The sequence below is a fragment of the Balaenoptera musculus genome, chromosome 12 (assembly GCF_009873245.2).
Source record: "Balaenoptera musculus isolate JJ_BM4_2016_0621 chromosome 12, mBalMus1.pri.v3, whole genome shotgun sequence".
NCBI classification, from domain to species: Eukaryota; Metazoa; Chordata; class Mammalia; order Artiodactyla; family Balaenopteridae; genus Balaenoptera; species Balaenoptera musculus.
In genome coordinates, this window is record NC_045796.1 from 68,407,119 (window position 1) to 68,432,964 (window position 25,846).

The window sequence follows — 25,846 nt, forward strand, 5'->3', positions numbered from 1 at the left end:
CTGGTATTTGAACTGTTAGTCAGGAATTGGAGGCAGGGGAGAGATGGTGGTAGAAGTCGGCTTTGGCGGATCAGGTTAGCCTAGCCTGTGTGTCTGAGAAGCACAGTGCCGTGCAGCACCTTAAAGGCAGCAGTTATGCTGTCGGATCTCCACCTTCATGGAGCAGAAGCGCAGGCCCCTGGTGACGAGCACAGAAGGTGCTGCGGGAGGTGGGGACCAGGGCTTCTGCTGCGGGGACCTCCCACAGCAGCAACACACAATGCTGAATACCCGCGGCACGTGCCTGTTTTAATTTTGGCGATGATACCTTTGTTCTCGTGAGACTTCAGAGATGTGGAGAGGAGAGTTTCCTGTTGCTGAGCCAGGTGTGTGTGGAGCAGCGCAGCATTTAAACTTAGCGCCCGTGCAGGTTCGTGCTAGGACTGTTGTTCATGGCAGTGAGAATAACCTGTGCTCTGTCTCACAGGCCGTGGTTCCAGAGCAGTGTCAGGGTGCCCTGCCCGCCTCGGAGGGGGCGCTTCTGCGTCGCTTGCCGAAGCTCGTGAAACGCATGAGGAAGATGTGCCTGGTGCTCATGAAGGGAAGCCCCCTACCCTGCCTCGTGGAGGGCCTCGACCAGTTCACCGGTGGGTGCACACCCAGGACGAGGGGGCTTTGCTCTCTCCGGTATCCTCAGTGGCCTGGGAGGGTTGGAATGAGATACCTGTGTCCTTCTGTGACGTCTTAAATAGCGTTGAGCAGGTAATTTAGCAAGTGGTTAAAAACCATCCGAGCCCGGACACAGGAGCCAGCTGAGACGCCACAGGCGGTCACCTTGTCCTCCTCCCGTGCACACCGGTGCAGCGTTAGGCCGTTCTCTACAGCAGCCCTGTCCATGTCAGCTCTTGCTGGCTGGGGACACGAGTAAAGGGTTTCCTAGAGTCTTGAGGCTGTCCCCACCTCTCAAAATGTTGTCTCTCTTGGGTTAAAGGAAGAGGGAGGTTTGTCCACAGTCCACTTCTTTTTTCCTTCACTTCAGAGAGGTGTAGCAGTCTCGTTTCCCTGTTCGTGCTGTACAGCAGTGGCTGGGAAAGGGAATCCCGACCTTAAAAGATCATTTGGGCCCTTGGCAGCCTTTCAGCACTTGCCCCACCTCAACCCACCCCCCAGCCGCAGTGAGTGTGCGGTCAGGGTGAAGCTGGTCCTTCTTCAGTGAGGCTGCAGTCTGATCTCAGGGAGATCTTTTTTTAAAAAAAACTTGTTAGAATAATAGCCTATTATCCATTGCTCAGGATGCCCTGCCTGCATTGTTCAGGGGTCAGCTGTACCACATCTTTGGTGGCTTAAACAATAGGAATTTATTTTCTCACAATTCTGGGGCTAAATGTCCAAGATTAAAGTGTCAGCAGGGTTGGTTTTTTCGGAGGCTCTCTCCTTGGCTTGTAGATGCCTTTTCTGTGTCCTCATCTCCTCTTCTGTTAAGGTTGCCAGTCAGATTGGATTAGGACTCACCCATAAAGCCTCATTTTATCTTTTATTTTTTTTTAACTTTTTTTAAAGAGATATTTGTCTTTATTTGGTTGCACTAGGTCTTAGTTGCGGCTCGCCGGCTCCTTAGTTGCAGCATGCGGACTTCTTAGTTGCGGCATGCATGTGGGATCTAGTTCCCTGACCAGGGAATGAACCCATGCCCCCTGCATTGGGAGCGTGGAGTCTTAGCCACTGGACCGCCAGGGAAGTCCCGGCCTCATTTTTATCTTAATTGGCTCTTTAAAGGCCCCATGTCTAAATACAGTCACATTCTGAGGTATTGGGGGTTAGGACTTCAGTGTGAGCTTGGGAGGCCACACAGTCAGCTTATAACACTGCCTGTGGCAGGTTGGCAGCACCCTGGTGTTCTAGGTGCCGGTGGGTGCTCAGGAAGGCAGTGCGATGCTGGAGAACAAATTTGGGCTTCAGAGTCGGTTCAGCCAGGGTTCAAATCCTGGCTTCAAGTCTGCTCTTTACCTGAATGGCCTTTAGAAGATGACTAGACTTCTCTGAGCCTCTTTGAGTGGCTACAAATAAGTTCTTCTGGAGCTGTGCAGATTAAAAGAACGTTTTCCAAGTACCAGGTACAGCGTAGGAGCTCCATACATATTGTATGTATTGGAAATTTACCTCAAGTTTTAAAAATTCTTAGTGTAAATCACTGCACATAATCCATGTTCAATAAGTGCTTTTTGCTTGATTGGTTATGAAACCCCTGAATTTAAAAAATGAGCAGAATACCTACTTTATTTGGGTTGTTTGTTGTTAAGAGATAAGAAACACCATGTGTTTTGATTTTTCCGTTATCATGCATCTTGATCAGTTTAATCATTGAGAATTTACCAAATGCTAGGGACTATGTTAGCTATAAAGATGAATGACACCTGGTCTTCGTTTTTTGACAGGTCCTTGGTCTTGGGTAATTTGAGCACATTAAGAATTCCTGGGGATTTCCATGTTTCCCCCTTGTCTTCCCTGCAGGTGAAGTAATTTCCTCTGTGAGTGAGCTGCAGAGGTTAAAGGTGGAGCCCTCCGCAGAGAAGGAGAAGCAGCGCTCAGAAGCCAAGCACATTCTCATGCAGAAGCAGCGAGCTTTAGCAGACCTCTTTAAACACCTTGCAAAAACCGGTAAGGTCCTCGATGGAAACCCAGTGAAGTGTACTCACCTGATTTTAGGAAGACAAATAACATGGGTGATTTGGGGGAAGTTTGTAGAGACAGTTGAGATGGTGGGAAACATAAGGTGGAAGGCAAGGTTTGAAATGTGTGAGTCCCGGTCAACACACACGAAAATCCTATAATGAACCATTTGTGACTCAGGTAGTTTCACAGTTTTGTTATGAGGTTTCTCAGAAACCATGTTTTTTATTTTCATCACCATATGTTGTACAGCACCCGCCCTTCCAACATGCATAGGGAGCAACACTTTTCAAACTAACTTGTGTATGAATCACCTAGGGAATCTTGCTAAAGTGCAGAAGGGGATTCTGTTTCAGTAGGTGTGGGGCAGGGCCTGAGAGTAAGCTTTCTAGCAAGCTCCTGGGCGATGCTGTTCCTAGGACTTGACTTTGAGTAGCAATGGCATTGGGGGGTTCCTGGCACATCTGTTCTCTCCTGAGTTTCTTTATTTAACCACCTGCTATTTATTTCCTAGGTTTGTCATATCGCAAAGGTCTTTCCTGGGCCCGTTCAAAAAACCCTCAAGAGATGCTTCATCTTCACCCGTTGGATCTCCAGAGCACATTGTCTATAGTCAGCAGCACTCAGGAGGCTGATTCTAGGTTTGTGTTTTTAATTATAAATGGAGCAAGTCAGCTAAGCCTCCGTGGCCTCATTTGCCAAAGTGGCGAGAGGAGTACTTCTGTCCTAGTGTTGCCATAAAATTAGCATTTAGAAAAGTGCCTGGCTCAGGACTGGCAGGTGGCGAGCACCCAGTGTTAATTTTCTTTTCTTTTTTTTTTAACCTTCTTTTCTTTCATTAGAAAAAGGTAAGGGATGAATTCGAAATATTGGGTGGTTTGGGCTCTGTTGGGGATCTGGTGGGGTAAGGAAGACAAGGGGCCACTTTGAGTGTTTAAAGCAAGTGTCAGTAGTTAGTTAGTAATTGTTGATTTTCTTCTTTCCATTCCTCTTCCCTCCTTGTATTCATGTCTCCCATCATTTTTTTTGGTCCTTTGATTTTTCCTGAGGTCTACTCAATTGATTTGAATGTACAGGTGAAAATCTGTGAGAGAAGGGCCACGTTTTTAGCTATTCCATATACATAAACCTAAGTTCCCATATGTTCTTGAATTTGAGAGCCTATAGACTTTGGAGACAGATGGAGCTCCCTCTGTGTTAGTAACTGGTTGGAAATGAGCTGAGTACAGCACACATGTGTGTTTTCTTTGCTCAGTGGCCCTCTCAAGTGCTTTAAATTTGAGTTCAACACAACACTGTAAAAAGTAGAAATTTTACATAAACATTCTGGATTTTCAGTTTTTCGGGAAAATTTGGCCAAGTGTGCTTGCCTTCCCGTGTGGTCGAAAGTTGACTAGAGTGCCCTCCTTCTGATAGGACACATGTTCTCAGGTTCACTGTGGTCAGTAACGGTCCCTGTTGCTTCTCAGCTGTCATCGCCAGGGATCATTTTGTGCTTGGCTGTCCTTAACCATGTATGTTATCTGCGTGGCCCCTGTAGGCATCAGAATTTATGATCCCTAGCCTCCACTGCCAAGATAGTCATAACATTTTTGTTAAGGAAGCCATATTGTCATAGTTTATTTTCCCACTCTACTTTCAGTGCTAAGTATGTAACACATCCTTTGTATAAAGGACTGATGAGTGCCTGACTGAATGGGTCCTCACAGAAATAAATCTGTTCAGACTCTTGGCTTCTGGTTGCAGCTTAGATGGACGAGTCTCTGACTCCTCAGGATCTAGGGTGGAGATAGTGGTTTTAATTAAGAAAATCATGTTGATTTCTTTCCCAGGCTGCTTACAGAAATCTCGTCTTCGTGGGAGGGGTGCCAGAAGTATTTTTATCGCTCTCTTGCACGGCACGCCAGGCTTAGTGCAGTCCTGGCAGCTCCCGCCAAGGTAGGATGATAGAGCCTTGGGATTGCAGGGGCTCAGGGACTCCAGTTCTGTTCATCCAGGGCAGCGTCCTCAGACCTGGTCCAGTGATGACAGCCCATTACTGGAAGTGACTGAACTTTTTGCAGTCATTAAACTTATAATATAAATCAACGTAATTTTGTGCTCAATCAGAGAGCATTTTATAATAAGTTCTGTTATTCAGCATTTGCTAGCAGGACCAAATCCTTAAGAAAAATTACAGAGGAAAAACTTCAAATGGAGAATGCCACCCTCAGATCTCTTCCCCCTGTGAACTGAGAAAAGATCACTGATACCCAATTTTGATGTTAAACTAGTTCCTGTTCATGGAACTTCAGTGGAAGCGTAATTTGAGATGCACTGCTCCCAGAGGTGGACGTGTCACCTCTAGAGGGCAGCGCACCCAGGGCCCCGCACCCTGCCCCCGCCCAGCAGGGCTCCCCTCCAGGAGCGTGGGACCCAGCACTTCCCAGCGGCCCCTCAGCATGCTCTCTCCTCCCCCTGCCAGGAGATGGGCGTGGGCCACATGGAGCGGTGTAAAGGGTTCTCGGCGCATCTGATGAAGGTGCTCATCCGACAGCGGCGCTCCCTGACCACGCTGACCGAGCAGTGGGTCCTCCTCAGGTATCACTGACCGGCCGCGTTTGCAGCGCAAATCGAGAGTATTGTGTGCAGCTCAGAGTTGCTGCACACGCTGCTCCCAACTATGCAGTGAGGTCTGAGGTCCGAAGGGGCAGGTGGGGTCTGCCTTGGCTTGGCCCCTTGCTTTGGGTGGTAATGCCTCTGCCCCCTGGTTTTGGCAGCACCTCGGGGGGATGGTTCGAGGCCGAGTCAGACGGTAAAAATGTTCACGGCGGAACCGCACCTGGGTCTGGAATGAGGGCGTCCGTGGTTGGCAGTCCGTGTGGGCCGAGGGCAGGGTTGCTCTCATGGCATCGGGTGGCCCAGACTCTGGGCACAGATCAGGTGTGAGCCGGCTTTTTGGATCCCAGAGTTGCAATCTGCTGAGCCATGCACTGGTGCTCCTCAGTGGAAATGGGCACTTAACAGATGAGGACGGGAAGCCTGTCATCATCTGCTGAGTGGATCCTTGGCTGACAGGTAGTGTTTCTAGACTGTAATGACTTCAGCTCTTTTCTTCTCCGCTCATAGGAGTTTCATCTAGCAAAGTCTACTACAGTTACTAGATTTTTTTTTTAGAAAATAGTGGTTGAAATTACTGTGGTGCTGTGACTGTGTTGGATGTGAGAGGCTTGTAAGGGGCAGGCGATAGGCAGTGAGCACCAATGCTTCTGCTACACTGAAGGATGTGTTTAAGTACTTTGGAAGGTGTTTGAACAGACTTTTTACTTATCTGGGGAATCCTGTCTTCTTGATTATGTGGAAAAGCCCAAGCTTCGTTCAGAAATCAGTGAATTTACCGTTACAGACAGCGCGGTGACACAGTTTAAGGTGCCGTGTGTTATCCCCACGGGTTTGTTTCTCTGCACAGGAACCTCCTCAGTTGCGTGCAGGAGATTGACAGCAGGCTGAGGGGGCCGCCCATCTACCCCGTGGCCTTCCCCCCTCAGGACGGGGTGCAGCATTGGACAGAGAGGCTGCAGCACCTGGCCATGCAGAGCCAGATCCTGCTTGAGCAGCTCTTCTGGCTCCTCCAGTGCTGCCCCAGTGCAGGGCCAGCTGCAGGCCAAGGTGATGCCCAGGCACAGGGTCAGCCTTCTGCCCCCTCCCTGGAAGGACCAGAGCTCACCAAGGGGCAGCCTTCTGGAGCAGTGCTGGACCTGATCCCGTCAGATCTGAGCTACCCATCCCCAGTTCCTGGAAGGCAGCTGCCCTCTGGTTGCCGGATGCGGAAACAGGACCAGCTTTGGCAACAGTCAACTGTGAGATTAACAGAGATGCTGAAAGCCATTAAAACAGTGAAAGCTGATGTTGACAAAATTAGGCAGCAATCTTGTGAGACTCTCTTTCATTCTTGGTGAGTGTGCCTACGTCTTTGCTCTGCCTCTGTGTGTGCGGCGCTTGGTCAGGGTTTAGTAATGGGATGAAATGATGGAAGGGGGCGTCATGCTTCAGTCCTCGGTTTTCCAGTGGACCCTCATAGCGCTTTGTGGCATACGTCTAGCTGTAAATCTTTAGATGCAATGAGTTTTAGTGGTTGGAGGGAGGGTGCGTGTGTGTGTGTGTGTTTATGTTAGCACCTTCCTTTCAACATTATGGCATTTCTGTTGTTGCAGGAAAGATTTTGAAGTTTGCTCCTCTGGGCTGAGTTGCCTGTCCCAGGTGTCAGCTCATTTGCAAGGCCTAGAGTCCTTGTTCATTCTTCCAGGGGTAGAGGGTGAGCAAATAGACCCACAAATGGCATTAGTCGAGAGCCTGGAATATGTAAGAAGAGAGATCAATAAAGCCACAGATGACTTCACTACTTGGAAGACACATCTGCTTACCCCAGGCAGCCAAGGAGGTGAGGACTATTGTTCAGTAAGGGAGTAAAAGCCCAGTGTAGGAACGACATCTTATAGATTTAAGTCCAGATTGTCCTAAAGACACATTGTGTTTTGTTCTAGACGTATCTGTCCAGGGTTCCAAGGCAGGGAGGTATGGTTGGAACACATAGCTCTTAACTTTTGTTGCCTCTTTTGTTTGAGAACCTTGCCTCTGGATTGCCTTCACGTTGCGTACTTTATAGCACATGAGTAAGTAGACAGCACAGGCTCACTGGCTGTTTCAGAAAGTTCTTCCTCAGACTGGAAAGCTGCTGGCTAATGTTCGGACTAAGTTGGTGTTCATATATTCCATCTTAGCTATTTTCATATTTTTGGCATTCTTTTAGCAAAATTGTTTTAATACAAGACAATAACCTTATAGGTTTACCTAGGCCGGGAATGTGTCTCTTTCTTCTTTGTACCCAGCACAGCTTGACAGTGGCTCAACCATAGCAGGTGTTTACAAGGTGGCTGTTTGTTAAAATGACAAATGAGGATTGTTAATGATTTCCAGAGGCACTGAAACAAATGACTGAGTTTTTAAAAATTTGTTCTGCACCATGTTACTTTACTAGGAAACCAAATGCTGGATGAAGGGTTTGTGGACGATTTTTCAGAGCAAATGGAAACTGCCATCCGGGCCATCCTTTGTGCCATCCAGAACTTAGCAGAAAGAAATAGTAAAAAAACAGAGGAGAACACTCACCAAACAAGACCACAAGAAGATGGTACGTCTGAGATCAGGAAAATACTAGTTTCTTATTTGATTTAATTTTTATTTTGATGATCTATTTTTGTGGCTCAATATTTAAGGCCAGATGTTGGAAATGATTATTGGATGAATGGAGATGAAAAGAGTTTGTTTTCTGTTATTTACCATGTCATTCTTTTCCATGAATGAAAGAGGCAGCAGGCTTTGAGAGACTGCAGTCAGGACATCTAACAAAACTCTTAGAGGATGACTTCTGGGCCGATGTGAGCACTTTGCATGTGCAGAAAATAATTTCCGCTGTCTCTGAGCTCTTGGAGAGGCTGAAATCGTCTGGCGAGGATGGCACAGCAGCGAAGCACACGGTAACCAGTGGTTCCTTACAGGCTTCTTGCTGTCCAGGTGGGCTGAGCAGAGGCAGAGGGGGTTTCACCTCGCTCCATGTGGTGGTCCCCAAAGCAGGCCTCCTCGGCAAAATCACTAGGTATCTCTTGATGTCTTTATACATGTAAACCTCACTGACAAACTTTGCAAAGCGTAGGGCTTGCTGGCTAAGGATTACAGTTGTAAGACGCATAGGTGCAAACATGCTGCCAATCCAGCATATCCATTATCTTGGGGTTCTTTCACATCCTGATCACATATTCCTGGGTGTTTGGTGTTAATGGTGGACGTTGCCGCCATAACTAAGGCTTAATGGCCGTACTATGCAAACACCTGTCCCTTCACAATAAGCCAGAAGAGGATGACATTATCATCTCCATAAGTCCAGAGAAGCAACTTATTTTTGAGGACTTGTGTGTTATTCTGTAGTATCGCCTCCAGTGCCAACTTTGATTCCCAATAGAATTTGTATATAAACATATTTTTTAAACACCAGACAACCTTGTTAACTAACTGAGACTTAAGTGACTAAGAATTTAAAGTGTAGTGTTGTGAGGGTTTGTGTAAACAAGGAAGAGATCTCAGTGAGCAGGTGTTATGTACGTGTGTGTAAATAAAATGTACCATTAGTGACCTTTACTACATTCACAAGGTGGTACAACCACCGTCACTGCCTAGTCGCCCCAGAGGAGACCTGGTGTGAGCAGCCCTTCTGATCTGTTTTGCCCCCAGTTCTTCGCCCAGTCCTGCCGCTTGTTGGTGCGCCTGGTGCCCATGCTCTCCAGGTACTCTGACCTCGTCCTCTTCTTCCTGACCGTGTCTTTGGCAACTCACCGCAGCACTGCAAAGCTGCTCTCTGTGCTTGCCCAGATCTTTACGGAGCTTGCCCAGAAGGTAAGGACTGTTTACGTGGAGCACCATGGGGAAGCAGGTACCCATGTATTCCATACCCATTAGTGTTTGGTTTGATGGGATTTTATTTTGGACCTTCACAAATAGCAGGAGGTGATTTGCTCTCTCTGTGGATTTTATATATACATATATATATATTATGTTTTTGTAGGTGGAAAGCATTCTCTCAAAGGTATTAAGACAATTACAAAATACAATTTTTTTTCCCTTGGCTGCACAGCTTGTGGGATCTTAGTTCCCTGACCAGGGGTTGAACCCAGGCCCTCGGCAGTGAAGCGCAGAGTCCTAACCACAGGACCACCAGGGAATTCCCACTCTCCCTGTGGATTTTTTACCGCGTTGTCTGGCCTCCTTTTACTAAGCTTTTTTCCACTAAAGGTTTGGAACCTGCAGGTCCCTCACTGGGGAGCTCCCTAGACTCCAGAGTCTGTCTAAAGGCTGCTGCTTTCTGTTCACACCCTTTTTTCCTGGTCTCCAATTTGAAATCTTCTTCTGATAACTCTGAGCTAGACTTGTAGGACATGAATCCTTAAGGCTGTTAAGTTTTCGGTCGTTTATACTGACGCATGCTGAAATGGTAACGGGGCTCTTAATGTTAGGAGGGGCGTCTTTAATAGGGAAGTCATTCATTCATTCAGCCCTGTACCCAGTGCTGTGAAAATCACTGAAGTTATAGAGATTGTAGACCCTACCCTTGGAATTCAGGAGCAGCAGTCAGAACTAACAGGCCCAGCCTGGCGTGGTAAGTCCAGTCACAAGGGTATCCGGTTCTGGGACTCAGAGTGAGTGAGTGACTTAGCCTCAGTTTCCTCATTTCACAAATGAGATTTGCATTTTTGTGAGAATCACATTAACTAAGTATATAGTTTTTTGTTTTTGTTTTTTGTCCCTAGTATTTTAAGATCTTTTCTGAATCTAAGTATAGTATAGGTGAGATGCACTTGAGGAAGATAGGAACTTACAAACTGAAGGTGAGGTCTAGGCTTCTTGTAAACAGTCAAGAGTTTTTAGTTCTGAGTATCTGGAATACTGGAAATGGTTAAAAAAAAAAAATGGGAGCAAGCCCCTGCCTTGTATCTAGAGGATAAATACGTACATTTGTTGAGTAATGGATAAATGAACGCCTCTCAGATTTGCCCCCTCTATCTGATGGGCACTGAGCCAGTCTTACATCCCATCACTTCTTGGAGGAAACACTGCCTGTAGAAGACAGTGGCAGGACGGTGTATGTTGAGGGTGCCCTGAGGTTTGGGTTAGCTACGTTTGTCCACTTGTACCATTTCTCTTGTCTGACAAGTTCTAGAATGACTGTGGGCTGTCAGACCTGTGTGTGTTTGGGGGTAGCAGTGTAGGGTAGAAGTGGTTTTGATGAAAGCAAAGTGTTGGGAGCTCAGTGGCTGTCCCAGCTGCAGCCACTGTAGTAACGTGACCTGCATACGGACATCCTGAATCTCCTTCCTTTATGGTTGATTCTGCCTGCATCTAAACATATTTCTTTAAAATAGTGTATCTCACTGTCTTAACCAAAATGTATTCTTCAATCGACTTGCTAAGAATACATGTCCTGAAGGTGAGTTTGCCTTTCCATTCATTTAAATGTCCGAATTGTGTTCCTCTCCTCTCTGAGGAGTGCTGAGGGAACTTGAAAGTAGGTTAGACACAGTGCTAAGATAATAGATTTAGGGGAATTCCCTGGTGGTCCAGGACTCCGAGCTTCCACTGCAGTGGGGACACAGGTTCAATCCCTGGTCGGGGAACTAAGATCCCCACATGGTACATGGCGAGGCAAAAAAAAAAAAAAAAAGATAATAGATCTTGGTTGTGATTAAAGCACTTAATCCATAGGAAGCTAATTCTGTGTAACTAAGTCACAATCAGTGTTTGCTGGTCTTGGAACTTGGTCTTGTTAGTTGACAGCTTATTTGTAGTACATTCTCATCCTTAGATTGGCAAATATCTTGATAGCTTGTACTTTCTCTGACAAAATTTCTGATTGAGAGCCATGATTTTCTTCTTTTTCTGTTCACTTTTGTCCCACACACTAGTAGTTGATATTTGGTTTTGGGCTAATTTCTGACATGAAATACAGTTTTATTAACTCTTCACAAGCCTTGCTGTGTCTGACCTTGTTCTTAACTCTAGACCCCATGCCATGCTGGGTGCCAGGGTGCCAGGTGCCTTGGCAGCAAACAGCCCAGGCCAGATACAGCACGTTCCCTGAGAGTGACAGATTTACTTCAAGAGCTGAAGGGGAAGGCATGTTTGTTTGTATTGTAGTTAACATGACTTTATGTGAGGAGCATCACACAAAATTTTCTTCAATGAAAGGAAATGAAATCTCTCACTTGTAGCATCTGCTTTCAGGTTGCTGTATCTCCGGGGCTACATGTCTTCTCCTCTCTTTCCTTGCAGGTTTACTAATTTGAGAAGTAAAGAAGGACAAAACCCCTTTGGGATTTAGACACTGAGAGTTTCTGTGCCGCACCCTGCCCCATAACTTGCTGCTTAAATACCGTCCTAATGTATACCTCATTCAAATTTTTGTCTTGGCAAATGACAAGTTACTACACGCCAGAGGCCTCCACAAAGTCTCAAAACCTTGTATATTAAATCTGATGTCAAGCTTTGAAACTGCATAATAACTGTTGTCACCAACAAAAGTCTACTGTACTTCAGATTTAAAATACTGAGCTAGAAAAGAATTAATCATTTATTTATAGTATTTTCTCCTGCAGCAGGACTGGAAATCCCTTCTTTGTTGCTTTTTTTTAACCTAACTTTCACTCTTTTTATTTTTGAGGGATTTTGCTTGCCCAAAGAATTTATGGAAGATTCAGCGGGAGAGGGAGCGACTGAGTTCCATGACTACGAGGGAGGTGGGATTGGAGAAGGCGAGGGCGTGAAGGATGTGAGTGACCAGATAGAAAATGAAGAACAGGTACGTTTTCACAGGCATGAAATATGTATATAGTTTACAGAAGCTCACTCCTTTTTCACTATTTAAATTACACATATAAATGGTTTTTCTACTAGGTTAATAATGGTTTTCAAACTGTGATCTAGGCACCTAAGAATACTGGAGCTTAGTGAGTGGATGTAAATCAAAAGCTTAAAGACCACAGAAAGGAACTTTTGCAGCATAGTCATTGGTTGTAGCTATAATTTGGGAGGGAAATGATTTAAAAATGTTTTATTTTAAATGGGAAAACTTTTGCTGATGACTTTTAAGAGAGCATTTTTGGTAGTGGTTCATTTAGGGATAAAAAGCTTGGCTATTTTAAGTGATAATTGCATTAAACAACAATGCCAGTGTTTTGCTGTTAATAGGTTTTATCGTTATATGTCTTTAAGACATGGTGAAATTTTTAAAATCTATATCCTTTTTTATTTGGGATCAAGAATGCTTTTGAAATATTTAGATGCTTTGGACTAAGATTGTTGTGTTGCTTTTTTAAATTCCAATCTCATTTGGGAGTGTTTTTTTAAACACACTACTTTTATTTGGATTAATCAACCGTGACTTGAAGAAAGAAGAGGTAGTGGAATTACTTTTTATCACTTACATTCTAAATTTAGAGCACTGCATAAATTTCTCTTTAAGGTATGGTTATACTTATTAAAAATAAAGGAACAAACCAATCCAAGCTTCCTCTCTTCCTTTGAAGGGAAAATTGGAAAGAAATAAAAAAAACAAAAGAGTAATGCTAGCGTTTATGTGGCATAGCTCTCATGTACATTATGTGTGTGGATATATATACACAGATAACATACACATTATTGTTATTTTGGCCTTTTTCCGTATTTCTCAAATTTAACTTAATTAGCACACAGTACTTTGTTAATGGAAAAATAAAGGAAAAAGTAAACCTAACAGAAAAGTACAAATCCAATGTAAAAAACATTAAGTGGGATAGAAAGCTATCAGAACAATTTGGCAGTAGCTAATAAATTTTAAATTGTGTGTGTTCTTTGACCTAGGAATTCCATGTTTTCTTGTACAAATGCTAATAAGGGTCCAAGATAATAAGTATGTGTATAAGGGAGTGTGTTTATACAAGGATGCTCACTACAGCATTATTTATACTGGTGAAAATTGTGAATTATTTAAATTATGATACTATTCATGCAGAGCAATACTATAATTAAACACAATGAGATAGGTTTATAAGTATCAACATGGAAATATATCTAGGAGACATTTTTTAACATAAATAAAAAAGCAGATGGCAAAACAGTTTGTCAAGCATAATCCCTTTTTGTTGAAAAAGATACGGGAGGCCGGTATTGGTATACCCCATCTATATTTCTGAGTATCTGTTGGTGTGCTTACGGATAAAAGTATGTGCCAGAACATCACCAGTGGTAATTTCTTTGGGAGTTTTGGAGGATGGTGGTGCCGGAGGAACTTACTCTTTCTGTTTTGCTTAGAAATTTTTAAATGAGATTTTATTACTTTTTTTTTCTTTTTTTTTTTTTAATGTTTACTTTTTTAAAAATTAATTAATTAATTAATTTATTTATTTATTGGCTGTGTTGGGTCTTCATTTCCATGCAAAGGCCTTCTCTAGTTGCGGCGAGCGGGGGCCACTCTTCATCGCAATGCGCGGGCCTCTCACTGCCGCGGCCTCTCTTTTTGCGGAGCACAGGCTCCAGAAGCGCAGGCTCAGTAGCTGTGGCTCACGGGCCCAGTTGCTCCGCGGCATGTGGGATCTTCCCAGACCAGGGCTCGAACCCGTGTCCCCCGCATTGGCAGGCAGATTCTCAACCACTGCGCCACCAGGGAAGCCCCAGAGATTTTATTACTTTTGTAGCTCAAAAAAAGAACTTTAAATATTCAGCTATAATGAAACAGATAACAATGTGAATCTTTTGCCCCAAATATAGTGTAGATTATGTAGGAATATACAGTTTAAGGAAAAGTGAAGAAAATTACATTCACTGGCGAGGGATAAATTAGGAGTTTGGGATTAACAGACACACACTACTGTATATAAAATAGGTAACAAGGACCGACTGTATACCACAGGGAACTATATTAAATATCTTGTAATAACCTATAATGGAAAAGAATCTGAAAAAGTGTGTGTGTATGTGTATATATAACTGAATCACTTTGCTGTACATCCGAAACTAACACAAAATTGTAAATCAACTATACTTCAATAAAAAAATAAAAAGGAAAGTAGTAGGGGGAAAAATTACAGTCACAGTTGGGTATGAGAGATCAAAGTGACAAAACAGATATTAAATTTATGGGCAATATAATAAGACTGATGAATTTTCCTTTACCCTACAGAGAATGCATAGTCTTTTTTAATATATATGGATTAAAAAAAAAAATTCAGGGAAATTCCCTGGCAGTCCAGTGGTTAGGACTCTGTGCTTCCACTGCAGGTGGCCCAGGTTCAATCCCTGGTCAGGAGACTAAGATCCCACAAGCTGCACGTCTTGGCAAAAAAACAAACAAACGATTCTCATGGAGAAAACCTCAACAAAATTCTATATTCTCTAACAAAAAATGTAATAAAACTGGAAATTAATTACAGAAATGTTAAAGCAAGTCACAAATTATGTGTATTTTCTCTCCCCAGAGATAATTTTATACCATTAATCTTGGCATTTATATATTCTATTTAGAGCTGAATAAACATTAGTAATGTTACAGTGTGCATTTATGTTTTTATAATGCTTTTTGATATAGGCAGAAGATACATTTCAGAAGGGTCAAGAAAAGGATAAAGAGGATCCTGACTCAAAATCAGACATTAAGGGCGAGGATAATGCCATTGAGATGTCAGAAGACTTTGATGGGAAAATGCATGACGGGGAGCTTGAAGAACAAGGTTTGAGATTATCTGTCACTTCATTCTTATTCTTGAAAAATAAATATTTTATACAGGAAATTACATATTTCCAATAAGGAGCCTATTATACTCTTTTGGAACAAGTTGGTTACTCTGCATAACTGCAGGTGGAAACATCAGTATATGCCTGTGCCATCCCCACCTCCAGTCAGAAGTCTCTAGTCCACGTTGGAGATTCTGCTCTGAGTAAGCGGAGACGCTGACTCTGGTGCCCTGGCTGCCTCGTGTGCCGGATCAGTGACTGCGTAGTGTCCTTCAGGGAAATCCAGAAGAGCAAGGAGATGATCCCTAGCAGAGCTTGGCTCTCAGCTCAAGTTAAATTGTTCTGGGGAGGTTTTTTTTAATATATATTTTTTTCTAATTACAAAATTAGTAGACATTTGTTGTAGATGATTTGGAACAAAAATGCAGAAACCAAATCGATACTCTTTAGGCCTGCCACCCAAATCACTTAATCAGTTTTGGGTTATTTCCATTTCTTGCATGTATATATATAGACGCAGAGACCGTAAGTGGTTCTATAGTCTGCTTTTTTCATTTAACTTACGAACATTACATGTCATTGAAAATTATTTGCTAATAAGATTTCTTACAGCACATTATCATCTGTCGTGTTTGAACCACAATTCAACTATTGCCCTCAATTTCTGTCCAAAGCTTAATTTGAAATACAGTGTCTTACTTTAAGTGAATGCCTTGCAGAAATGATACCTGACCTCAGAGTAGAAGAATGTATGCATGCCTAAGTAGCGTTTAAGGGTATAACCTTTGTCAAAGTACACCTTGAACGAAGACAAAGGCAAGAAAATTCTGGTTAATTGAGCTAGACACATGATTTGACATGTTGGGTAAAATCATTGACATAGAGTATGTTGGAGATGGGGAGGAACCTTGGAAATTTCGTAGTCCAGCCTCATCATTTCCCAGGTAAGAAACCAAAACCCAGTGAGGTTGCTGAAGTCCCATAATGAACATTCTCCCAGCACCAGAACTAGACATCCTGACAGCTGTTCCACCACCCTCCTTACAGTCCGTCGACATAACACATCACAGACCTCCTTCCTCCTCCAAACAGTCTGCAAAACACAGTAGGACTGCTTCAGGAGATCTAAAGCATCTCCTCTAGGGTGTTCTGTAGAAACAGGCAGTAAATCCCAGGTAGGACCCTTGCCCGGCCCTTGCCTCTCCTACATACACAGGAACAGATCAATGTGGGGATCTGCCGAACTAAGCTCAGCGCCTTCTTCCCTTTCAGAAGAGGATGATGAGAAATCAGATAGTGAGGGTGGAGACCTGGATAAACAGATGGGCGATCTGAATGGTGAGGAAGCTGACAAACTAGATGAGAGGCTTTGGGGTGATGACGACGGTGAGGAAGATGAGGAGGAAGAAGACAGTAAGACTGAAGAAACAGGACCAGGAATGGATGAGGTAATTAAAAGATTCCCTCCATCACATAGTCCCTAGGTTGAGAGGAGGCAGTCTTCCTCCCAAATACCACTCCCTGCTGTTCACTGCTCGTCCTTTTCTGTCTTGGTTTTTCTTCTTCTGTTTCTTCCATCTCTGTTTCTTCTTTTTCCTCTGCTATCTAGGGTATCGATTGTCTTCACGGCTAAAAGAGTAGCCTGACCAGCACGTTCACGACAACTCCCCACCCCCGCTATTCACACACCTGCCCTCACTGCTGCCATCCGGGCAGACCTGCACGTACCCTCCAGGATGACATATGCCCCGTCGGCTGGATGTTTCCATGGGGTTGGCCCAATATGTGTCTAAGAGCTGCGTTAGGTAGGGCCAACTTATGTGAAAGCAGTTTTTCAGATTGAGAGCGAGGATTTTTGTGTTTTTTCTTCCTCTGATATTTAGGAAGATCCTGAACTTGTTGCTAAAGAAGACAACTTGGATGCTGGGAAGTCAAACAGAGATAAAACCCAGCAAGATAAGAAGGGAGAAAAGGAAGAAGCAGAAGCTGATGATGGGCAAGGCCAAGATAAAATTAATGAGCAAATAGACGAGGTAATGAGGATTCAAAACCAATCTGCTCTCCTGACTCAAGGCCAGGCCACTGCAGCGCACAGCTCCTGGGGTGTCTCAGGACATTTTTTTCCTGCTTATCATTTGTTTTCCCATTGCCTCATAAGGGAACGTGTAACAGAGCCTCTTAACCGGACATAAAATATCTAACTATTGGTTACCGATGAGGTGGTCTTCATGCTGTTTGGACTCACGCTGTAGTTTGGAAGCTAAAACCTGTGGTCCTTTACTATATTTCTTCCCATAAACTTCCGTGTCCTCTTTGAGATGAAGTAACGCAGCACCTCTTATCAGTGGAGAATGTGCACTGAAAGTGAAACTTGAAATTCCAACATGAAAATTCAAAAAATATTGGGAAAATTCTAATGTGTGCTGGTAATTTTGGGGAATAGACACTGTATTCTCTCAGCATAACTACAGTTGACCCTTGAGCAATGTAGGCGTTGGGGGCACTGACCATCTGCAGGGTTGGAAATCTGTGTGTAACTTTACAGCTGGCCCTCTACATCCGCGGGTCCCACCAGCCACGGATCTGTGTGGCACTGTAGCACGTATTTATTGGAAAAAAACGTGCATAAGTGGTCCATGTAAGTGGACCCACACAGTTCAGACCTGTGTTGTTCAAGAGTCAACTGTGCTTTGAGCTGATTATATGTGAATGCTACACTTTTTAAAAGTTCATTTTTATTTTTTTTTCCTGTTCTCTCCGTTGTCCAAAGAGGGAATATGATGAGAACGAGGTGGACCCTTACCATGGCAATCAGGAAAAGCTGCCCGAACCTGAGGCCTTGGACCTTCCAGATGACTTGAACCTAGACAGTGAAGACAAGGATGGTGATGGGGACACAGACCACGAAGACGGAGAAGGTGTGTCTTTCGAAACCTAAAGAGCCCCTTGGAAGTCATTGAAACTGAGCAGTCTGGTCAGCACAATTCCAGTTTGATAAAATTCCTCGCTTTTTCTTTGTTGTGTTTCTCCTCTAGGTAGACCTAAAGCTTGTAAACCAGCAGGTCTCTGTCACTCCTGTCATCTCCTATCCTGTGTTTCAGTGCTGCTGTCCCAGGCGGTGCTGTCACACACAGCTCCATCGCCCCACGGTGTCACCACGTGCCCCGTCTCATGGGTTGATGTGAACACCGTGCAGTCCGGGTAGAGCCAGGCCTCGCGTGGAGCCCAGTCACAGCTTTCCTGGGAAAGTTGTTGATTGTTGTGCATATGTTGTGTGTTTAGTCTGAAATATGAAATCATCATGGGGAGTGAAATGGAATAATCCCAAAAGAAATCACTTGGCATGGCAGTACTCTAGCGCCTCTGTCACCCACTCTTCAATCCGAGTGTGACTCCTTAGGGGTGCTGTCTAGTATCAGAAGCTTGTGTACGCGGTGCCGCTGAAATAGAGAGCCCCCATCGTGGTGGGTAACCAGATGAAAGGTGGCGCCAGCCAAGCTCTGCTTCTTAGTGAATCAGTTATATATGTAGAAAGCTATTAAAAACACTGTATTGGAAAAAAAAGAGCAAGTTACAAAAGAATTAATGAGGTACCATTTAGGTGAAAATTTAATATAAGAACCAGTACTATATATTGTGTATGGATACATCAAATGTACGAACACATAGAAAGGAACAATATACAGTAACTTCAGGTTATGAGCTCTGAGGAAGTAGGAAGGGCAAAGGCATCCAGAATCCAGACAGCTGTGTCCAGAACCATTTATTTCTTAAAAACAAGTGACAAGTTTGATACATTTGTGGCAACACGTTAACATCTGTTAAATCTAGGAGGTGAGTATATGGCTCATAAATTTAAATGCATTTCTCACGTTTAAGGTATTTGGTAATTTGTGCTTAGAACAGTCTTCACTCTGTGAATATCTAGTTTACTTTTTTTTTAATAAATATTTTTATTTTTTGGCTGTGTTGGGGCCTTTGTTGCTGTGCGCGGGCTTTCTCTGGTTGCGGTGAGCGGGGGCTACTCTTTGTTGCGCTGCACAGGCTTCTCATTGCGGTGGCTTCTCTTGTTGCGGAGCACGGGCTCTAGGCACGTGGACTTCAGGAGTTGTGGCACGTGGGCTCAGTAGTTGTGGCTCGCGGGCTCTAGAGCGCAGGCTCAGTAGTTGTGGTGCACGGGCTTAGTTGCTCTGCGGCATGTGGGATCTTCCCGGACCAGGGCTCGAACCCGTGTCTCCTGCATTGGCAGGCGGATTCTTAACCACTGCGCCACCCGGGAAGCCCTCTAGTTTACTTTTTAAATGTAGTATAAGCTGCTGCTTCTAAGGCAGTTCCATTAACTTACAATTTTGGAATCTTACTTCAACCTTAAATTCAACAACCAAGCATAAAATTAAAATCCACTGAGAATCTAATAAGCCATTTGCCCTAGAAAAATATCCAGGCTTGTTTTAAGCTATTGTGTACATAAACTAAGAAGCAATTACTATTAAAAAAATTTTTTTAAAGTTTTATACAGGAAAAAAAAAAAAGTTTTATACAGTTCTTTCCATTTACAGTTACTACAAAACATTGGCTCTATTCCCCATGTTGTATAATACATCCTTGAGCCTGTCTTACACCTGATAGTTTGTACCTCCCACTCTCCCACCCCCGACACACACACACACACACACACACACACAGACACACACACACACACACGTAACCACTAGTTCTCTCTGTGAGTCTGAAGAAGCAATTATTTCAAAGAATTATTTGCTAACAAAATAACTGATTTCTGAAGTGCCCAAAGTATAGAAAAGCTCTTTTAAATAAACAAAATGTTTAAATAAGATTGTTCCCATTTGAATATATGTTGTATTTTCTGTATGTGGTAAAGAATGATGTCTACCAATTATTCCCAGTGATAATTGAAAATTAGACTGGCATTTCCTATTTGTTCTAAAATATTCCTATTGTTGTGGTGGCTTTTAGGATTTTTCAGTGGATTACTTATTCTTTAATGAATTGCACCATCTAAACAGTTGTATGCAATATGTAAGTACGGTTAAGAGCAGACGTAGGCAAAATTTTTCTGTGAAGGGTCGGTCAGATAATAAACATACAGTCTTTGCAGGTCATAAGCTGCAACAGAGTCGCAAATACTCAGTTCTGCTCTTATAGTGTGAAAGTAGCCGTAGGTAATACAGAATGGATGGGGTAAAGACATAGGTAAACGGTTGGTGCAGCTGTGTTCCTATAAAACTTTTGGAGAAATTTGCAGAAATATATGGATGGCCAGATTTGGCCCAAGGACCATAGTTTGCCAACTCCTGGTTCGAGAATAATAATAAGACACTTGTGTAACTACATCCCATCTCAAGAAATCACATTGTTTGGTTTTAAAATTCTGAGTTCCTTCTTTTGGTTTCATCTGTCCAGAAGAGAATCCTTTGGAAATTAAAGAGAAACCAATGGATACTGTAGAAGCAGGTCATGAAGCCGAAGACATAAACGAAGAGATTGAGGCTGACCAGAATGAAGGTCAGGGTCAGCACGAGGCTGAGGGAGGCTCCAGTGAAGAGGACCAGGAGGAGGGGGAGGAAGAGATGGACACAGGAGCTGACGACCAAGACAAGGATGTTGCCCAGCATCCTGAAGAGAACACAGAGGAGGAGCAGCAGTCTTTGGAGGACGAGGACGCCAGTGAGGAAAGTGCAGAGAAGGACGTCCCTGTTGACCAAGGTCTCCAGCCTCAGGTATCATGGCGGGTCTGGCTTGTCTTCGATTAAAAATAATGATGATGAGAAAAAATTACCTTCTTCCCACTGGAATCTCTCTTAGGCTACTTTGCCAAGCAGCTTTATGTTTCTGTTTAAGACCTGCTTTGGCTGATCCCCTCCCTGCAGACTCCCCTTGGTGAGGGGGGCCCCCCACCTCATCTTCTTCCTCCAGAGCAGTTAATGCTGTGTTTGATTTCCCTGCAGATGCAGGAAAAAGAAGAAGAAGGGGAGAACTCTGACACGGAGCAGCAGGTGCCAGAGGCTACGGAGAGGAAAGAGCACGACTCCTGCGGGCAGACGGGCTTGGAGAGCGTGCAGAGCGAGCAGGCCGTGGAGCTGGCGGGGGCCGCGCCCGAGAAGGAGCAGGGGAAGGAGGTGAAGGGCCCTCTCTGCCTCGCCAGCTGCCCCTTGGGAGGGCCTCTTCTCTCTGTCCGAAACCATGTTCTATTTAGCAGTAGTTGGTTCGTGTGTGATGTTTTTTTGTGATTGACATCCAAAATATCATCTCCTGTTCATTAAGAAAGTGGTCGTACACCTATTTTTATATGCCTCCTGGAACAAATCCCAGAATACTTTTACACACTTTAGTTAAGTGATGTGCATAATGAGAAAAAGTTATTAGAGTGTAGTTCTCTGTGGGAGAATCAAGTTCAAATTATATTTTAGAAAGCTCCTAAGGAAAGAAGGGTTGAATTGAGACTTCATGCAGTGGTATGGCTCTAGTGTCTAGTAGTGCTTCCCTTTTCCTTGCTGTTCACCAGGCTTCTAAACATTTTAATTTCAAATGGAAAGTACCTCTTCATTCCTTGACATAGGGTGATGTGTCTTTTGTGGCCCAGTTGGGGCACTGGCAGCCTGGAAGGAGCCCTGGAAGTTGGAGGGCCTGCTACTCAGAGGTTTCTCTGGACAACTCCCTTGGCCTCTCTGCACCCCTGCTTTCTCAGCAATAATTACAACGGTTTATATTTCTCATCCCCCTTCCAAACCATTTACTGAGCACCCATTAGGCGCTGAGCATTTCATTACTTTAGCAAGTCTTCATAGTGGCCCTATAAGATAGGTATTATTGTTCTTTGTATGTTCTCCATTTTAGTTTTTATTTTTTAAGAAGAACATTTTTCTTTTATTTTTGGCTGCGTTGGGTCTTCGTTGCTGTGCACAGGCTTTCTCTAGTTGCGGCGAGCAGGGGCTACTCTTCATTGTGTGTGTGCTTCTCATTGCAGTGGCTTCTCTTGTTGTGGCGCACAGGCCTCAGTAGTTGTGGCTCTTGGGCTCTAGAGCTCAGGCTCAGTAGTTGTGGCGCATGGGCTTAGTTGCTCTGTGGCATGTGGGATCTTCCTGGACCAGGGCTTGAACCTGTGTCCCCTGCATTGGCAGGTGGATTCTTAACCACTGAGCCACCAGGGAAGTCCTATGTTCTCCATTTTATATCTGAGTTAAATAAGCCCCAGTAAAGTTAAATGACAATCTCCAGAGTACCCAGCTGGTTGGTGATGAAGCCTGGTTTCAAATCGAGGTCTGTCCCGCCTTCAATGTAAGCCATTACCTCCCGTAGACAAGGAACTAATGAAGTCCTGCAAGAGGGTAACAGACTCAGGTCTAGATGCTCTCGTTTCTGCCCACAGGCCAAGCCTTAGTCATGGGTGAGTTCCAGAGCAGACAGGCAGGTATGGTCACAGTTGTCCCTTGGGGTCCAAGAAGGATTTATTCCAAGACCCCCCTGGATACCCAAATCCGAGGCTGCTCAAGTCCCTTATGTAAACTGGCACAGTGCAGTGGGCCCTCCTTGTCCCCGGATACGGAGTGCCAACTGCATGTGACTATGAGATGAGAATGGTGAGAGGAGTTGTGCACAGTGCAGTTGATAACCAGATGCTTGCACAGCTTCCTCCACCTCATGCTTTGTGGCTTGGATTTCACAGGAACACGGCAGTGGAGCTGCGGATGCAAACCAGGCAGAAGGCCATGAATCCAACTTCATCGCCCGGTTGGCCTCTCAGAAAAACACCAGGAAAAACACACAGGTCTCTATCACTCTTCACCTAAACTTAGGTGAAGGCTGCATGTAAAATGATGTGCTAAATGTAATGGTTTAAAAAAAAAAAACACCAAATTCCCAGCCTTTGCTGTCTCACCATGATGTCAGCCTTGGCGAGCAGACCAGGACTGTGGGGCTTTCCCAGCTGGGGCTTGTTCCCTGTGTGGGGACAGACACACACACACACGCGCGCACGCACGCACCCTTATCCTGTTCAGTTCTCATGGAGCCTAAAAACCAGCTGTTGTGTTGTTGCCGAGGACTAACCAGTCTCACTCTGTTCACTGTCCATTCTCTGTTGTGTTTTATTTTTTAATTTTTTAAAATTTAATTTAATTTGTTTATTTATTTCGGCTGCACTGCATGGCTTGTGGGATCTTACTTCCCCAACCAGGGACTGAACCCGGGCCCCAGCAGTGAAAGCGACGAGTCCTAACCACTGGACTGGCAGGGAATTCCCTCTTTTGTGTTTTAAAAATAAGGTTTTTTAAAATGGGGTATTATTCATGCATGTGATACAAAATTAGTAGATAGAAACCAATCCCCTAAAAAGCTTCCATTTTATTCCTGTCTTCAAGCCACCCAAGGGACTATCCTCAGAGCATATTGGTGCAGCCGGTCTTGTCTTCTTTCTAAGAGACCTTCTGCATATGTAGTATATGTGTATGGATGTTTGTGTGTGCACCTCCCTGTGTGAGAGTGCTTCTTTGCCTCTTTGCCTTTATTTCAGGTATAGAAGTATATCATAGAGATTGCTCTGTATATGTATTTAGAGATCTTCCTATTAACAGCTTCACTGAAATCCACTCGTGTATGGTACACCTAATTAACTTAATCAGCCCCCTGAGGATAAACATTATGATTATTTTTACTCTTTTTGCCATTACAGACAAGGTTCTGATGAATTTCCTCATATTTCCCGCAGAGTTTTAAGAGGAAACCTGGGCAGGCCGACAACGAACGCTCCATGGGTGACCACAACGAGCGTGTGCACAAGAGGCTGAGGACTGTGGACACGGACAGCCACACCGAGCAGGGCCCGGCCCAGGCCCAGGCAGACGACGCGGAAGCATTTGAGCACATTAAACAGGGTAGCGAGCCCTATGATGTACAGACCTACGGTACGACGCAGGGAAGGCTTCTCCTTTGCTCACTGAGCTCTGTGAGCGCTTATGCTGTGTGCCCGCCAGGTGTTCTTAAAAGTCATCTTAGGAGGGAGGGGAAATGGCTTTTTAAACTAGTTTTCTTCTAATAAGAACTGTGCAGAAATACAATTTGTTTTTGATATAAAGGTGTCTGTAGCCAAGTGCAGGGTTTCAGTGCTCAGGGTTCTGGGTCTAGTGTAAGCCTTTTAAATATCTTTGGTAATGGTTGGCCGTATCCAAACCCAGCACTAATCTCAGGGATTCTGAGTAGTGGACATTTCTTCATAATCACCAGGCAATGGTAGGAGCTGTGAACTTGAAGTATGTGTTTCAAGAAAGGAGAGAGGACTTCCCTGGTTGGCACAGTACTTCCCTGGTTGGCACAGTGGTTGAGAATCTGCCTACCAACGCAGGGGCACGGGTTCGAGGCCTGGTCCGGGAAGATCCCACATGCCACGGAGCAAGTAACCCCGTGCGCCACAGCTACTGAGCCTGTGCTCTAGAGCCCGCGAGCCACAACTACTGAAGCCCGCGCGCCTAGAGCCTGTGCTCCACAATAAGGGAAGCCACCACAATGAGAAGCACATGCACCGTTACAAAGAGTAGTCCCCGCTCACCGCAACTAGAGAAAGCCCGCATGCAGCAATGAAGACCCAACACAGCCATAAATAAATAAACAAACAAACAAGGAGAAAAAAGATCTCAGCATAGAAAGGGAGTAGTCAGTCGTCACTCAGTCTCCGCTTCAAGTTCTCTTGGTAACTTTTCACTGTTTCGTTCCTAATATGTAAGCTGGTGTTAATAATATGTACTGTGAGGATGGTACAAAAAGACTGCTCTGCTGTGGATTACTCTTTCCTCTCCCTGTCCCCACTTTTAAGAAAAATGAAGCAATACCAGTGATGGCTGCCATGCATGGAGCTTTTTACCTTGTGCCCAGCACCATTCTGAGCCTTTGCGGCATGATCATGGAGTTCCTCTAACAGTCTTTACGAGCTAGGATTTCTCCATTTTATAGATCAGCACACTGAGGCCGAAGATGTTTAAGAACTTGTCCAAGATCACGATGCTGGGATTCCCATGCTGATCTTTCTGTGCCCCGTGTTGTTATACTTTATCACTACAGTTTTTCCACCCGTAACTTGGCAATGAGGATAATTCCATTAGCTGCTCTGAGTCATGTGCCTGGCATGTTTATTCTGGTTCAATCTCTGGTCATAGCAATAAAAACCCAGCTAAACATTCAACTCTATGGTCACATGTATAGTTACACTATATCCTTGAAGCTTCTGGCCGGGGGGCGGGAGGGGGGAGTGTTAAGTACTTACATCAGTAGGTCACAGACAAGCCAAGTACTGTGTCCAAGCCACATAACCAGTCAGTGGCAGAATCTTGGAAACTACGAATGACCAAAAGCACACCCACTCGTGATGACTTTGTTCTGCAAAGAGCTAACCTTTTCATGTGTGTGCACTTTGTTGGCAGATGTGGCTAGCACGGAGCAGCAGCAATCTGCAAAGGACTCCAACAAGGCTCCAGAGGAGGAGGAGATCGAGGATACCTCCATGGACGCGGAGGAGCCCGAGGAGCTCAGAGCAGTAGACACAGAGCAGCTGAAGCCAGAGGAGGTCACGTCGGGAAGCACAGCCGGGCCAGGTGAGTCCTGCAGTGAACACACCCTCCTGCCTGAGCTCTCGGACTCAGAGAAGCCATTTCTCTGGTACTGTAGTCGCATTTGGTCAGTTCTTTCCCCATCCTAACCCATGGCTTAGATATTCATTTGCCCATAATAATTCCCCTATACATATTTCATTTGGGAGTAGGAAGGTGGAAGGTGTTACAGGACGCTGTCCTTCACAGAGACCCTTGAAACTTGAGTTTCAGACAAAATCCCAGCAGTCTTTTTTATTTCTTTATTTTATTTATTTTTAAAATGTATTTACTTATTTATTTAT

At 44.4% G+C, this 25,846-nt stretch overlaps 1 protein-coding gene across 2 annotated transcripts in view; it reads left to right on the top strand.

Annotated features, from left to right (window-relative positions):
- Positions 1 to 25,846, top strand: part of MDN1 (midasin AAA ATPase 1) — a 155,990-nt gene that overhangs the window by 119,177 nt on the left and 10,967 nt on the right. Inside the window, exons 74-93 of one of the 2 annotated variants that reach the window (XM_036871713.1) lie at positions 467 to 626; positions 2,491 to 2,637; positions 3,164 to 3,290; positions 4,482 to 4,587; positions 5,114 to 5,229; positions 6,098 to 6,583; positions 6,843 to 7,069; positions 7,667 to 7,819; positions 7,996 to 8,165; positions 8,917 to 9,078; positions 11,897 to 12,034; positions 14,798 to 14,939; positions 16,216 to 16,391; positions 16,827 to 16,976; positions 17,714 to 17,861; positions 20,368 to 20,684; positions 20,913 to 21,083; positions 22,631 to 22,732; positions 23,672 to 23,867; positions 25,377 to 25,547. In XM_036871713.1, coding sequence (XP_036727608.1) covers positions 467 to 626; positions 2,491 to 2,637; positions 3,164 to 3,290; positions 4,482 to 4,587; positions 5,114 to 5,229; positions 6,098 to 6,583; positions 6,843 to 7,069; positions 7,667 to 7,819; positions 7,996 to 8,165; positions 8,917 to 9,078; positions 11,897 to 12,034; positions 14,798 to 14,939; positions 16,216 to 16,391; positions 16,827 to 16,976; positions 17,714 to 17,861; positions 20,368 to 20,684; positions 20,913 to 21,083; positions 22,631 to 22,732; positions 23,672 to 23,867; positions 25,377 to 25,547 — 3,565 coding nt within the window. Of the gene's footprint in view, positions 1 to 466; positions 627 to 2,490; positions 2,638 to 3,163; positions 3,291 to 4,481; positions 4,588 to 5,113; positions 5,230 to 6,097; positions 6,584 to 6,842; positions 7,070 to 7,666; positions 7,820 to 7,995; positions 8,166 to 8,916; positions 9,079 to 11,896; positions 12,035 to 14,797; positions 14,940 to 16,215; positions 16,392 to 16,826; positions 16,977 to 17,713; positions 17,862 to 20,367; positions 20,685 to 20,912; positions 21,084 to 22,630; positions 22,733 to 23,671; positions 23,868 to 25,376; positions 25,548 to 25,846 lie in introns of those variants that run through there. The other variant, XM_036871715.1, reaches the window with a different exon arrangement.